The 12,204-nt window shown below is 39.3% G+C and overlaps 2 protein-coding genes across 4 annotated transcripts in view; one reads left to right on the forward strand and one right to left on the reverse strand.

Annotated features, from left to right (window-relative positions):
- Positions 1-2,379: 2,379 nt before the first annotated feature.
- On the forward strand, positions 2,380-7,297 carry RB195_017674 (uncharacterized protein; the record flags this gene model as incomplete). 3 transcript variants are annotated; one of them, XM_064184769.1, is made up of 10 exons in its annotated part: positions 2,380-2,501; positions 3,015-3,124; positions 3,203-3,321; positions 4,203-4,340; positions 4,421-4,603; positions 4,878-5,022; positions 5,162-5,295; positions 6,832-6,966; positions 7,020-7,118; positions 7,184-7,297. In XM_064184769.1, 10 exons carry the CDS (start codon positions 2,380-2,382, stop codon positions 7,295-7,297), a joined length of 1,299 nt encoding a protein of 432 aa, XP_064040649.1. The 3 variants fall into 3 exon arrangements, with proteins under 3 accessions (XP_064040649.1, XP_064040650.1, XP_013298020.2); XM_013442566.2 differs by lacking the exons at positions 2,380-2,501; positions 3,015-3,124; positions 3,203-3,321; positions 4,203-4,340; positions 4,421-4,603 and having other exon boundaries at positions 4,860-5,022; XM_064184768.1 differs by lacking the exons at positions 2,380-2,501; positions 4,878-5,022; positions 5,162-5,295; ... (1 more) ...; positions 7,020-7,118; positions 7,184-7,297 and having other exon boundaries at positions 3,213-3,321; positions 4,421-4,807.
- Positions 7,298-9,773: 2,476 nt separating this feature from the next.
- Positions 9,774-12,204, reverse strand: part of RB195_017675 (uncharacterized protein) — a gene marked incomplete at both ends in the record, with an annotated part of 3,870 nt that continues 1,439 nt past the window's right edge. Inside the window, 4 exons of the mRNA XM_064184770.1 lie at positions 9,774-9,860; positions 10,888-11,025; positions 11,201-11,300; positions 11,840-11,904. Coding sequence (XP_064040651.1) covers positions 9,774-9,860; positions 10,888-11,025; positions 11,201-11,300; positions 11,840-11,904 — 390 coding nt within the window. The remainder of the gene's footprint in view (positions 9,861-10,887; positions 11,026-11,200; positions 11,301-11,839; positions 11,905-12,204) is intronic.

The raw sequence follows: 12,204 nt of genomic DNA on the forward strand, positions 1-12,204 counted from the left end.
AAAATAGCCACAGCCTCTTTTCTGCATGGATGAACTGGACGTTGTGTCGACCGGACAATACCCGAGGGCGGCGGTTGTGGTCAGTTTGTCTCCCTATTCTCAACAGTTCGTTTACCGCACTAGCGCTTTCCTCATCAGTCAACACCCGTTGTTACGTGCTGCGCTCGCCTCTCACCTCCTAGGACCTCCTCTTAGCTGCGCTTACTAGAATTTTTTCGGGACAGTAATCCGTGATTGTAGCGGTGAACTGCTGACGATCTTGCCAGCAGGGATTCTGAGCAGGTTGTACTGCAGTCAGTTCTGATTTTGTGACAAAACGGGCCATTTTTACTGGAATTTTCGTAGTATTTTTACCTATGAAGAGTCGTGGTGGGCACAACTATGTTAAAGCTCTCCTCTCAGCTATTCTAAATATCTTAATATGATTAGAAAAGTTCACAAACCCCTCTGACAAGGTCTCCAACCAAACTCGGATCATCATTGTTCCCATTCGTTTACCTACCGCGCGTTGATGGTGCTCGCTGAGTTTTTTTTCGTTTCGAGATCTGGAATCCTATTATGTGCGGACGCCAAAAATAGCGGAAACTTTGCGCAGGGCTTCCGAGGAGCATCACATCCTGTTTTATTTGTCTTCTATTCTGAGCACCGCCAACGTTGTTGAGCAATTTTAGCATCTCCGCTGTCCAGAATGTACTGTTTTCACGTAATGTTTTGTCGTGATGTAATGCAATGTTTTTACGGATTAATCCCACAGATGCCTGCTAAAAAAAAAAACCAATGACATCTGATGATTTCTGTGAGAGAATGAGTTTTGAGGATTCGGCATGAGGCGAAGTTTTCGTTGTTTTTCCAGTGGACATTGAAACGATCAGTAATCCCCTGGAGAGCACTTTGTTTCGCATATTTCGAGAACCGTTTTCATGGTTGGATAGCTTAGATGAAGTCATTTTATATCCTAGAATTCTCGCAGGCTCACTATTTTTATCTTGAATTTTTCAAAATTAAGAATCGCTCTCGTAAGACGTTTTTTAATTTTAATGGATAGGTTTTTACTTTTGGAACAAGAACGTAGGCGTCGTAACTAATGTCGAATCTTGGAATTCCTCTTAGCGCTTTGGTAAATTCAAGGAGACTAAATTTGTATTAATTTTCCTCAAAATATTCCCTCTATTTACTTCTATCAACCAAGCCCAACTGAAAAAAGAAGTAACTAAAAATTTGAAGAGGGTTTCCAAGTTTGTGAGAATAGCCCTTTCTGTGATTTCGAACTGAGATCTATGATCTAAGAGCAATTAAAAGGCGTCAGGGATGCTCTCATCATTTATTCTCTTGCTCTGGAAGAACTTTGCAAGCAAATTTTTATTAATTAGTTCTTGATTTTCACGAAAACGTTGCTGATCACCTCACTGGACCCGCAAGCATTCCATCCAGAATTAAAGAAAGTAAGTTAAACTGGGATGGACAGATCTCGCATGAAGATCTTTAATTTTCTGTGAGAGGAGTAAGAACAGCTACAAGAAGGCTACATAGAAACTGCTGTTTTTTATCTCTAAAGAAAAAACCCGCCAAAGCTCTCGTTAAGATTTTGACGCAGTGTTTTTTTTTTTGGGCTTTTTAACTATACAGATGGTTTATATGAGGATAAACAAAAGCATAAACAAGTTCCTCTTCTAGCTATTGATGAGAGTAATGAAATTATGCATCATCCTCGTGAATATTTATCGTTTTCTGTGTGCGAGTAGCTCCGTACGGATGGCCAATGTCCGCTCGAAAACACAACAAAAGCTCATATTGAGCATGCTGTGTGTATACTAGTTCTGTTGCCGATTCAGGTCTCGAAACTGGGTCAACACAACGTTATAATGCGCTTTACGCGGTTAGTCGATGTTGCAGCCGCGGCAACGTTCGAGCATTTCGTTTGTAAAGCACGCAAAACCACACAGTAATAACTGTTCCCTCTTCTTCTGAGTCGGTTGTGGGCGCGGAACTCATCGCGCTTTCCTTCACGAAGCGCTGCACGACGAAGGCAGAGCATAACTCGTGAGTACTATTTTATTTATCTTCGCGCCCCGCCCTAGAGTCTCGCGGTTTCGAGACGGAAAATGCTGCGTAAGCACTGTTTTGGTTGTGGTAACGGAGCGGCTTGGGATCCTTTCTAGATGCAGGTGCTTTCAGGAAAAAAAAAACTGGTTTTCTCACAGAGTACCGCCTGTTGGGATTATATTTAGGATTATTCGGATTATGAATCTACCGAGAAAGGGAAGCCTCAGTTGAGCACTGTCCACGTCTTGCTTCGACAAGGATTCTTCCTTGCCATATGGGAACCTCCGTGTGACCTAACACGTAACCGTTTTTCTGCCTTTCGCAGCAATTGCCGTGATGAACGAAAAGAGATGTTCCCTTGACGGCTTTCGCACTCTCCCCAGAGTTGACCGGACGTGCACCGGGGCGGAGCGAGAACAAGGACATGGATCGTTCGAAGAAGAGAGTCGCTCCGGACGGTGAGAGCTGACCTATTCGGTCTGAAACTTGCGCGGAACCTCATCTTAGAGACCGCATCGCCGCTCTCCACGATCCTCGTATTCTCTCAAGCCGATCTCCCGCTATCCGGACCCAGCAACAGGTTCCGCCATCGAAATGGAAATCGCCGCGGTCACATCTGGCTGTGTGTTGGTTGGTCAGCGCCCTGGCCGGTTTCGGACATGTAGGTCGACCCCTAGGGGGAGCGCATCCGGGTGCGGGTAATTGCCCCCCTCCCTGCCCTTCTATTCCACCCGTTCTCCTACACCTTCCCGAACTTTGCAGCTAAAACCAGGACTCGTTCTAAGATATGACGTTTCACGCTAAGTGCATACGTTTTACACTTTTTGTTGTTGTAGCATCAATTATTTCCAAGGATTTTCGATTTCTCCCGTTCTCTCGCTCTCAGTACTTATCGTTCCCTTCCGTTGCTCCATCGTTCTCTTCTTTTGCTAGGTCATTCTACGCGCTGTTCCTGATCCTTTCTTTTCTAGATGGATGTTGATTCATCCTCCTCATCGCCGTCAGAACGGTTATCCGTTGTGTGCTCAGCGTCAGCCGAGTACAGCTCTAACTCGTCTGAATACTCACCAAACTCTAGAAGGTGCGAATAGTAGTGTTTTTTTTTACTTTTTACTTCTTCACTTTTATTATTCTCTTTTAGAATTTTCGCCTTCTAAAGAAAATTTCAGAAATTCAATGAATGAAAGCGTTGTAAAAGATGAACAGTATTGGGAGAGGAGGCGGAAGAATAATGATGCCTCGAAGAGATCACGGGAAAAGCGGAGAATCAGCGATATGGTAACGTTTTCTTTTTTTTAAAATAAATTGTATTGACATCATAACAGACTTGTCCTGTTTATCTCTGTTTTGAATTATTTTTGTTTTTTTTTACCATCACCTTGAACTTTCGCTTTCTGGTAGTGTTCTTAACCAGTAGAAAGCGGAAGAATTCAGTGGAGAGTTGTTTCTGTGTGGAGCATAGTCCAAGTCGTAGTGGGGTTCCCGCCTTTTACAAATTCCTGTGGAATTTCTACTCACCTTTTGAAAGTTCTCCTATTCATGTTGTGGGTATTGAGGGTTGGCGAGCGGGACGCCAGTCCTGTTTACCACTGTTCACTCCTTCGACTACGGTAGGGTTCACATTTTTTAGATTATTTCGATTATTGCACCTCTTTTTTCACAAGTCCATATAGAGCAGGATTTTGGGATTTGTACCACAAAAAATTTCATTTGTATTCGACTATTTGATACACCGCTTCGTTTCAATGGGGGACGGATCCTCGGAAGGGGCTCAGAAACATGGAACAACCTTTCGATTACTAATTTAGACTAACTTTATATGCAATTAAATATTATTGTCCAAGGAATAAACTAATTTATTGGCTGATGAAAAAGAACAGTAGAGGAAATGCTATCACGTGTCATAGACTTTGGATAACTCTCTGCTAGCCTACGTTTGTAAGATCCTTTTATTCACTCCAACGGGTTCTGTTCGAACTGAACTTTTTTTTTCATTGAAAAAGTGCGGGTGTTCCAAAATATATAACGAAATCAATTAGTAGTGCAGGCAGTTACTATTTTAACAAGATTTTGGATTCTTACTGACATTCTCATTGGCGTGGAATTCCTGACATTCTTACTGAGAGTAAAATCTCCCTCTAAACATATAAATTTCTCAGGCGATGGAACAACGCATTCTGGCGCTCTCACAGGAGAATCATCTACTGAAGTCTCGCTTGGAATCTCGTACAGCCGCCGAGAGCCTACTGCAAACGGCTCGTCCCGACTTTGCGTCACTACCATCGCAGAGTAACACGGTGCTGCCATCCACATCCAAGGCTAGACTTACTGGCCCTCTGCAATCCCACTGGACTTTCCACTTATGCTCATTTTTCAGACGTTGTTCACCCATCAACTGCCAGCGTCTTCTGTCGGATTGCAGTCGTTAGCTGCCCCTCCGCTGTCGTCGCTGCATTCGTCGGTTCCTAGTCTATCACTATCACAGGTCCCCCTACTCTCTAGTACATCGCAGATTCCAATTATGCAACTCTGTCAACTGCAAGCTGCCCTTCAACAACAGGTTCGTCGCCGGCACCGTGCCGAGAACCGTCATATGCGTCGTGAGAAGCCGGTTCGGTACTCAGCAGTAGCAGCTGTTCGAAACCATCGTCCATGGATGGCGAAATTGAGGTCATACGGGCTGCATAAATCGAGCAATGCTGCTGCTGATGGTGCTAAGGCTGCTGTATACGGCATTTCGTATAGTATGCCTTTCTCGAGCTGACACGAATCGGTTTCATGGCGATTTCTGAATCGATTCCATCATTCGTATTTCAATGGTTGTCCTGTTTCAGTATCGTGCCACTCCGTCACCGTCTTTGTTTTCGATTGGGTCGGCTTTTCAGCCGTTTCAAGCTCACAAGGAGTCAGTGATCATGAAAGCGGAACGAATCAGCCCGGATTCGAGCAGTGATCGAGTAGAACGAGTTATACAACGAGGTAAGTTCGTTGCTATCCAGGGAGGTGAAATATGAAAATTTTAATTTATAAGAATTTTATGCTATTCCATGCGCAAAATCGGTAAATGAGTACATTTACTTCAATTCCAGACTTCCCGATATTGACTCCTTCATTTCAGTTCCCTCTCCCCAACATCAGGAAAGAGCTCCGTCACAGTCACTTCTTGGAGCATTGTTGGCTTCTCGTAGAACGTCACCGGCAGTGCCTCAAAGCCGAACCGAGCACCACAGTCGGCTTGGTAGCCCTCCACGGGTTGGTTTATAGGATTTTTCTGAAGACATGAAATTGACATTTTTTGATCCGTAATTCACAGCCTTATACACAGTAGCGAGCACTTTTTCGGAGGGGTACTTTGAATTCTCAAAACTTGTTTTCTTTGATCTTTTCAACATTTTCAGCGTTCACCTCCATTTTCTAAGAGGTTTTGCGAGAAGAAAAGACCCAGTAGCCATGTGAAGTGTACAGTACATGTAAAGTGTAGAGTAGAACAACGAAGTCTATCTAGGACGTTATTTTTTTCTCTGGCTGCCTTCAATTAAATGATTTCCTGTTTTCTCTTTTTCTTATGGACTTGCTCAGGGGCGTAATTCACATACCTCCAACATTCAACATTCAGTATTTAGAAGTTGCACGTGAAAAAAACGTTTTTTGGTCGACTTTGTGATATCAATATTCCGCAACGACTTCTAGTCAGTGTCTCTAGCATGTCGTTTCAGAGTTTTAAGATATTTTCATGAAAAACGTGGTGGAAAAGTTAATGTAGATGCTTGAACCCAATCCTTTTGCCTCTCCTTCCTTTGAATTTAATTAATTTCTCATGGACAATTTAGTGTTCTGTCGGAATAAAAAATAATAAATAAAAATAATAAAATTGTCATACAGTATGCTATTCCACTTGAGATTCAAAAACTTCACCGAGCATCAACGCATTCAACAAAGTGGAATCAAGAAGAAGTTAATTTTAGATGAGAACAAAAAGTTATTTGCTATGAGCTGACATCAGCTGACATTTACGGCACCATAGTTCGAGGGAATTCAGGCGATAGGTAGTAGTTCAATTGGCAGAATTTATGCGCCGCAGATTTTTTTGAAATCACATCAAGTTTTTAAAATGTTCAGGGAAGAAAAGCGCAAAGCTTCCAGATTAATAAGTCAAACCTAATCATCAAATATCAGAAATAGGGAGGGAAACCCATAGGTCTCTTATGGTCTAAAACTGCATTGCTTGACGTCTTGGTGAACAAAAAAAAATTACTTGTTCACAATACTACTTGCAAGAGTTTTTCCAACTTTTTCAAAAAAAAAAGAATAGTTTTCTGAACTTTGGTGTGTCGTTATACCTTTAGTCGACTTTTTCTTTTGGTTTCATTAAACGGCAGAAAAAGAATTTGTCATTAAAGAAGTGGTTTAGCCATAAAACCATGAGAGAAAACCAATCCTGGAGAAAAAAGCATCAATTTAGAAACTATGAAGAGATGCCTGCAGCATCTATTTCCTCCATTAGATTTTCCTCCATTTTTGTGACGTAACATCGACCAAAATCTTATGAAAATTGATTGGATCGCGAAGTAAAGTGCTTCGGTGGATCCAAAGAATATGATGGAGAAAATAAGAATAAATAATGTAAATAATGAATAAAAAAATTGAAATAACTTAATGGAGGGAATGATAGGAACGAAGAGAGAAGAAGAAAAACTGAATTATTTTTTAGTGCCGGCTAAGTATCCAGATTTCTTTTGATCTTCCTCGGATAGGGTAGCATCTGAAGACTAAATTCCTCGTTTCAAGCTATCACCATCGAAATCTGACTGTGAATCGATCTCCTCCTCAGCGTCACTCTCTCCTTCGCATTCGAGCGAAGATCATCCAGAATCGTCGGCGATTAGAAGAGCTTTAGATGGGAACAGTTCCGGCGACAAAAAGGTTCTTTATCTTTCCACAGTGGAAAATTATCGGAAACTCCATGTACTTCTTAGGAACAGTACATGGATCGTCGTCGTCGAAACAATGAGGCAGCAAAACGATGTCGAGCAAATCGTCGAGCTGTTTTCGAGTATAGAAGTCGTCGAGTGCAGGTGAAAAATGTGTGATGATTTCGCGCTTTCGCAAGGATTTCCCTTAAAATCGTTGTTTTTTGTAGTTGTTGGAAACGGAAAACGATCAACTGAAGGAGGAGATCGCCAAGTTGAAACGAGAAGTCGATCAGTTCAAATCGCTTCTGACCGCACAAAATATTATGGACACCACTCAATAACACACTCTTCATCTACGATTCGTCGTTTTATGCCCACGTGTTCGTTTGTCCGTTGCTTAGAGTATATTCTCGTTGTGGAAGTGTTTTTCTTTTTCGTCGACTAGTATTTTTTACTTAATTATTTTCTTCTTTTTTTCTCGTAGTCTGTCTAGAATTCTCTGTGGCCAATCTTAAGCACTACCAGAAACTTACTGTAGGTCGCTAGCGCGCGTTAATTTCATTGGATAGCTTTTTAACATCTAGCCTTGCCCACCTCCTCTCCTTATATTCAGTCAGTCGTATTCGCTAAGAGAGTATCCATTCCCTTAAAATGGATACTACTGTTCTGTATCTACATAAAATCCAGGTAGTGTTGTGTGCCGCTGAGCAAATTATCGAATGTCCTTTTTTGTGGTCCCCGTCGTCCCGCTGCCAAGTTTAATGTGTGCAATTTTACGTAGATTTTTGAAGCAATTGTTTTCTTTTTTACTAATCAGCTTTACAGTGTTCGTTTTCGATCGACTTTCCGTGGATAAAAATTTTTCACTTTACTCACGATTTTCTCGTTTTTTTTATCGGTGAAGTTCTTCTGCAAAGCCGTGCACTGGGCATAGAGTTTTTATGCATATTTTTTGCGTAAATAATCCATCGTAGAAGAAGATGACCTTGCTGCATGCTGCGCACAAAGAAAATGCCACATTTACGCAAAAAATCTCGAGGTCGATCGAGTGCATCGCAGCAGCCGAACGTACCGTGTTTGGAGCGGATTTTTAGCGAAATTTCGTGAATGATGGGCCCGTTCCGGACTGGATTCGTAATTACTCCGCGTGAAAGTCCGTAATGTTCGACGAAAGAGAGGTGTCCTAGATTATATCGGCTTCTCGCCGACGTTGAACGCAAAAGGTAAAATTTATGACGTCTGGGCTACATAAGGATCACATTTTGCTAGGCTGTAGGCTAACGGATTCAACTCCAGAGATAAAAGTGATGGAGTGATCTGATCATGAGATTCAAAAGATGCTCAAATTGTAAAGGGGAATGGTAGAAAACGAAGTTATTTCATATCATGTATAAATTTTTCTTAAAGACAGCAATTTTATTAAAATTACATTGAGCAAGGACTTGTAACACTTGAGTTTCATTTCGTTGGTGTTGGTGTTGTTACGCGAAATGACGTATTGCTGTCCGGATTTGATATTTGGATAGTTTTTTAAAGTTACTCTCATAATTAAATAAATAGTTGATCAAACACATGTTGGTCTGCTATGAAGTAAGCTAATGGTGACATGAAGAGACAAAAAATTAGCCAGTGTTGAAAAATAAATAAAAAAAATTTTTTTTTTGGAAAAATAGAATCGCAGATACCATACAGAATTGAAGTTGAAGAATTTTACAGTTCCTCGTCTAAGCATCTACTGTTCTTTTCGAAGAACTAATCTCTGGAATAGAGGTAATTTTTGTGTTCTACGGTTCTTTGTGTGATTTGATCTATACCAGTGGATGATTTGTAAGATCGGTCTAATTCATCTTCAGAGGAATCATGTGGGAAAAAGAGAAAATCGTTTCGTATAGTTGCAGAGATTATTCTGGAATCTGAAACAATGGAGACATTGCAAACGCGCTCAATCGTCATTGTTTGACACGATTACATCGCTTTTTGTTTGTTTTCCGAAAATAGCTCCGAATCGTGTAGAGCAGCAAGGATTATTTGAGAACTATCACGGCTCATGCTCACGCTGGGGACCGTGCCAACACACCGAGGTAGTTTACGAGTTGTTTCGAGGGAAATCGACTAGGCGTTTTGTTTGTTAATTTTTTCAAACATTGCTTACCTTTTATAAAGTTTTTGTCACAGAATTCCACAACTTCGTTGGCACTTTTGAGATGAATTTATTTCTATTGGTTCAGTTTTAAACTTAGCCAATGAGTCACATGAATGCAGACCTGGTGTCTTCTCCTGCTCTTATCTTTTTTCTTAAATGGAGCTTGCTGCAAGAAAAAAGAAAAGGAAGAAAAAACTTTCAGAAGCAGCACATTGGCAAAGGAGAGCATAATTTGGCTCATCGAGAATTGGAAACTTTTTTCGAAGAAAAAGTCAAGGAAAATCTAGAAAAAATAGAAATAGTAGGGATTTACCTCGCTGCACATTTACTTAATTCTAAAACGACTTAAGCTTCGGTTTTAATTAGCAACGGTGAAGGATGATGCACGATGAATGAATGAATATGATTTATGAACGATGATACGAAGGATGTTTAGAACATTATTAGAGGATGAAATTTTATTCAAATCATATGTGTACAAAATGTTTTACAAAAAAAAACGTTTGCATGAAATATTGAAGAGATGAAAGAAATTTTGGTTGCATTTGGTTGGTGCATTGGTTACAAGTCAATATTATTAAGTGTTGCTGCATGCATATATCAAGACCCGACACCCTGTTTCCAGGATAGAAGATATTTGGATTTAAATTGTTGCATTGCAAACAGATCCGCGATCACTCGATTTGCTTTCTTTCGATTGTATCCGGGACGATGTTGTTGTTGTTCTCCTCTACAAAATCTCCGCTGCTCGTTTGCTCGTTCTGAAAAAGAAATTCTTAAAAAAAAAACTTTCGCGGATCTTATCTATAACCTTTTATATGTTTCTTTTATGAAGATATTTCATCCTATATCTCTATTATATTTATATATATATATTATTTATTATTTATTTTCTTTTTTATTCAGTTTTATATCTCTTTCCTGTTATCTTTGTTATTTTATTGTTTTTATTCAGGATTTCCTTCTGATCTCTATCCATCTCTAAGATTCAAATGAAGCGTGTGTTACCAAATAAGTAAGCAACAAATAATAATAAAATAAAAGAATCAACAAAGATGTCTTTATTGAGAAGCAAAACAATCGAATAATGGTAAATTTGCCCTGATTCTCATTTAAGAACACAACGTTTCGACGGAAATAGGAAGCTATCAATGTTTAATGGGAAGAGAAATTGAGGACAGAAAAAAAGAGAACGGATAAATTTTCGATGTTGGGTTCTATGCGCTCTACACATTAAGAGGATCGGAAAGCAGTTCGTAAATGTCTCCACGTATACTTACAGCACCTCTAGCAGGTTCATAATCCCGCAGTCCCGCTACGAAAACAGGTCTCAGTGAACCCAAGGAAATAACTTTTTACACGCATGGGATTGACGGAGTGTATTCTCGTCAAATGGATTCTACTGCTTATTACACATGTAAAGAACCACTTCGCCGGGTAACTGCACCACCGACTCACTTTACGAGGTTTCATTTCATCAATGTTCGGGCGTAAAGAGTTCCATCGTCGGGTGAACTGATACCTTCAATTTTTAGATTTGTAGGTGATATTTCGAGTTTCGATGTGATGCTTGCATATCCTTTGCATCATTAAGAGAACGGTAGATCGGAAATTTCTCGAACGCTGTCTTCAAATGCATGGGACAGTGAGATCACGCGCACACACGCACAAACACAATTGTCTTGTTTTGAGCAAAATTGAAAATGAATGGAAATGGATTTCTTCGGTTTTCGAAATTATCGTGGGATAAATTTAGATGAAATAAAAGTAAATCGTTCGGAGACTTACAATTTCCTTTGTAGTCTCTTTCTTCGCAGTTTTAGGCAGCCTTTCCAAGGGCCTTAAAGTCAGGATAAGTCCAATTATGAAGGTGATGAAATAGCAGTAGAAACCTTCATGAAGTGACGAGAAAAGACGTTGTTTTAACTGAAAGAAGAACCATTATTCATCTTTTTTTTTGGAAAAAATAAACTAATCGTGTTCAATATTTAAGTAAGTACATACATGAAGCAACTGTTCAATTCTTCTAGCTCATAAAATGGTGATATGAAGCGTAAAATTTGAGAAACATTTAACATAGGGTTCTCCAAAAAGTTCAAACCTGAAGTGCTCGTACGAAAGCGCATAGAACTCCAACGCAAGCACTCAATCGAAAAAGCCTCCATACAGTTTGAGGCTTGCCGGATGCAAAGCCGGAAAATCTAGAAATGTACATGAATTCCATGTGATCCTCAAATCAAAGAAAACTATATGTGCAAGAAAATCACAAGAACTGTTTTCGGACTGAACTGTTTAATTGTATTTTCGGTTTCATAGGCCAAGCTTTCAAAGGAATCAAATCAACATTTCAACATTTAATCCTCGTGATTTTCTTGTAAACATTTACAAGAAAATCGAAGGAAATGCTTACAACATCATTATTTCAACATTGCAGAAGAATAAAAAAAATTAAAAATAAAATAAAGAGAATAAAAAAAAGAAAGAATAAAAAAAACTTAAAAATTCCATTTACGATAAATTAGACTCTTGAGGTAGATAAGGTATGATAAGGAGTAGATAGTATTAAGGAGGATCATTTAATTTTCTCCAGTTCGAAAGATGAAAAAAAAATGTGAGGAATTTTATCACTGGAAAACTTTCCAAGCGACAAAAATAAAATAAAAATTTAAAAAAATATAGAACAACATATGTAACAACAAAATATTGGAGCAAAAGTCAAAAAAATGATTCGAAAACTCACAGTAAAAGTAAAGTGATGGCAAGAACCTTGGCCGACATTAGAAGTACTCTCTCTTTGCTACCAACCTGAAACAAGTATTATTTAAGGAGCCAGACTTGACGGTTAAAAATGAATCATTTTTTCTAGAATAAAAAAGAAAAATGAATAGATAAAATAAACACATAAATTTTCTACCACATCACTTTTGAATGGCCTTATTTAAATACTTAGTTGAGCAACTTCCAAAGAAGCTTTTGTAAAACCAGAAATGTGAGTTTAAAAAAAAACAACTACTAACACAATCTCATAATCTTGCTCTCGTACTACTTTTGAATAAGCTTATTTAGATACTGACTTGAGAAGTTAGCGTTAATCTGTGGACAGAA

This window comes from Necator americanus, chromosome II (genome assembly GCF_031761385.1).
Source record: "Necator americanus strain Aroian chromosome II, whole genome shotgun sequence".
NCBI classification, from domain to species: Eukaryota; Metazoa; Nematoda; class Chromadorea; order Rhabditida; family Ancylostomatidae; genus Necator; species Necator americanus.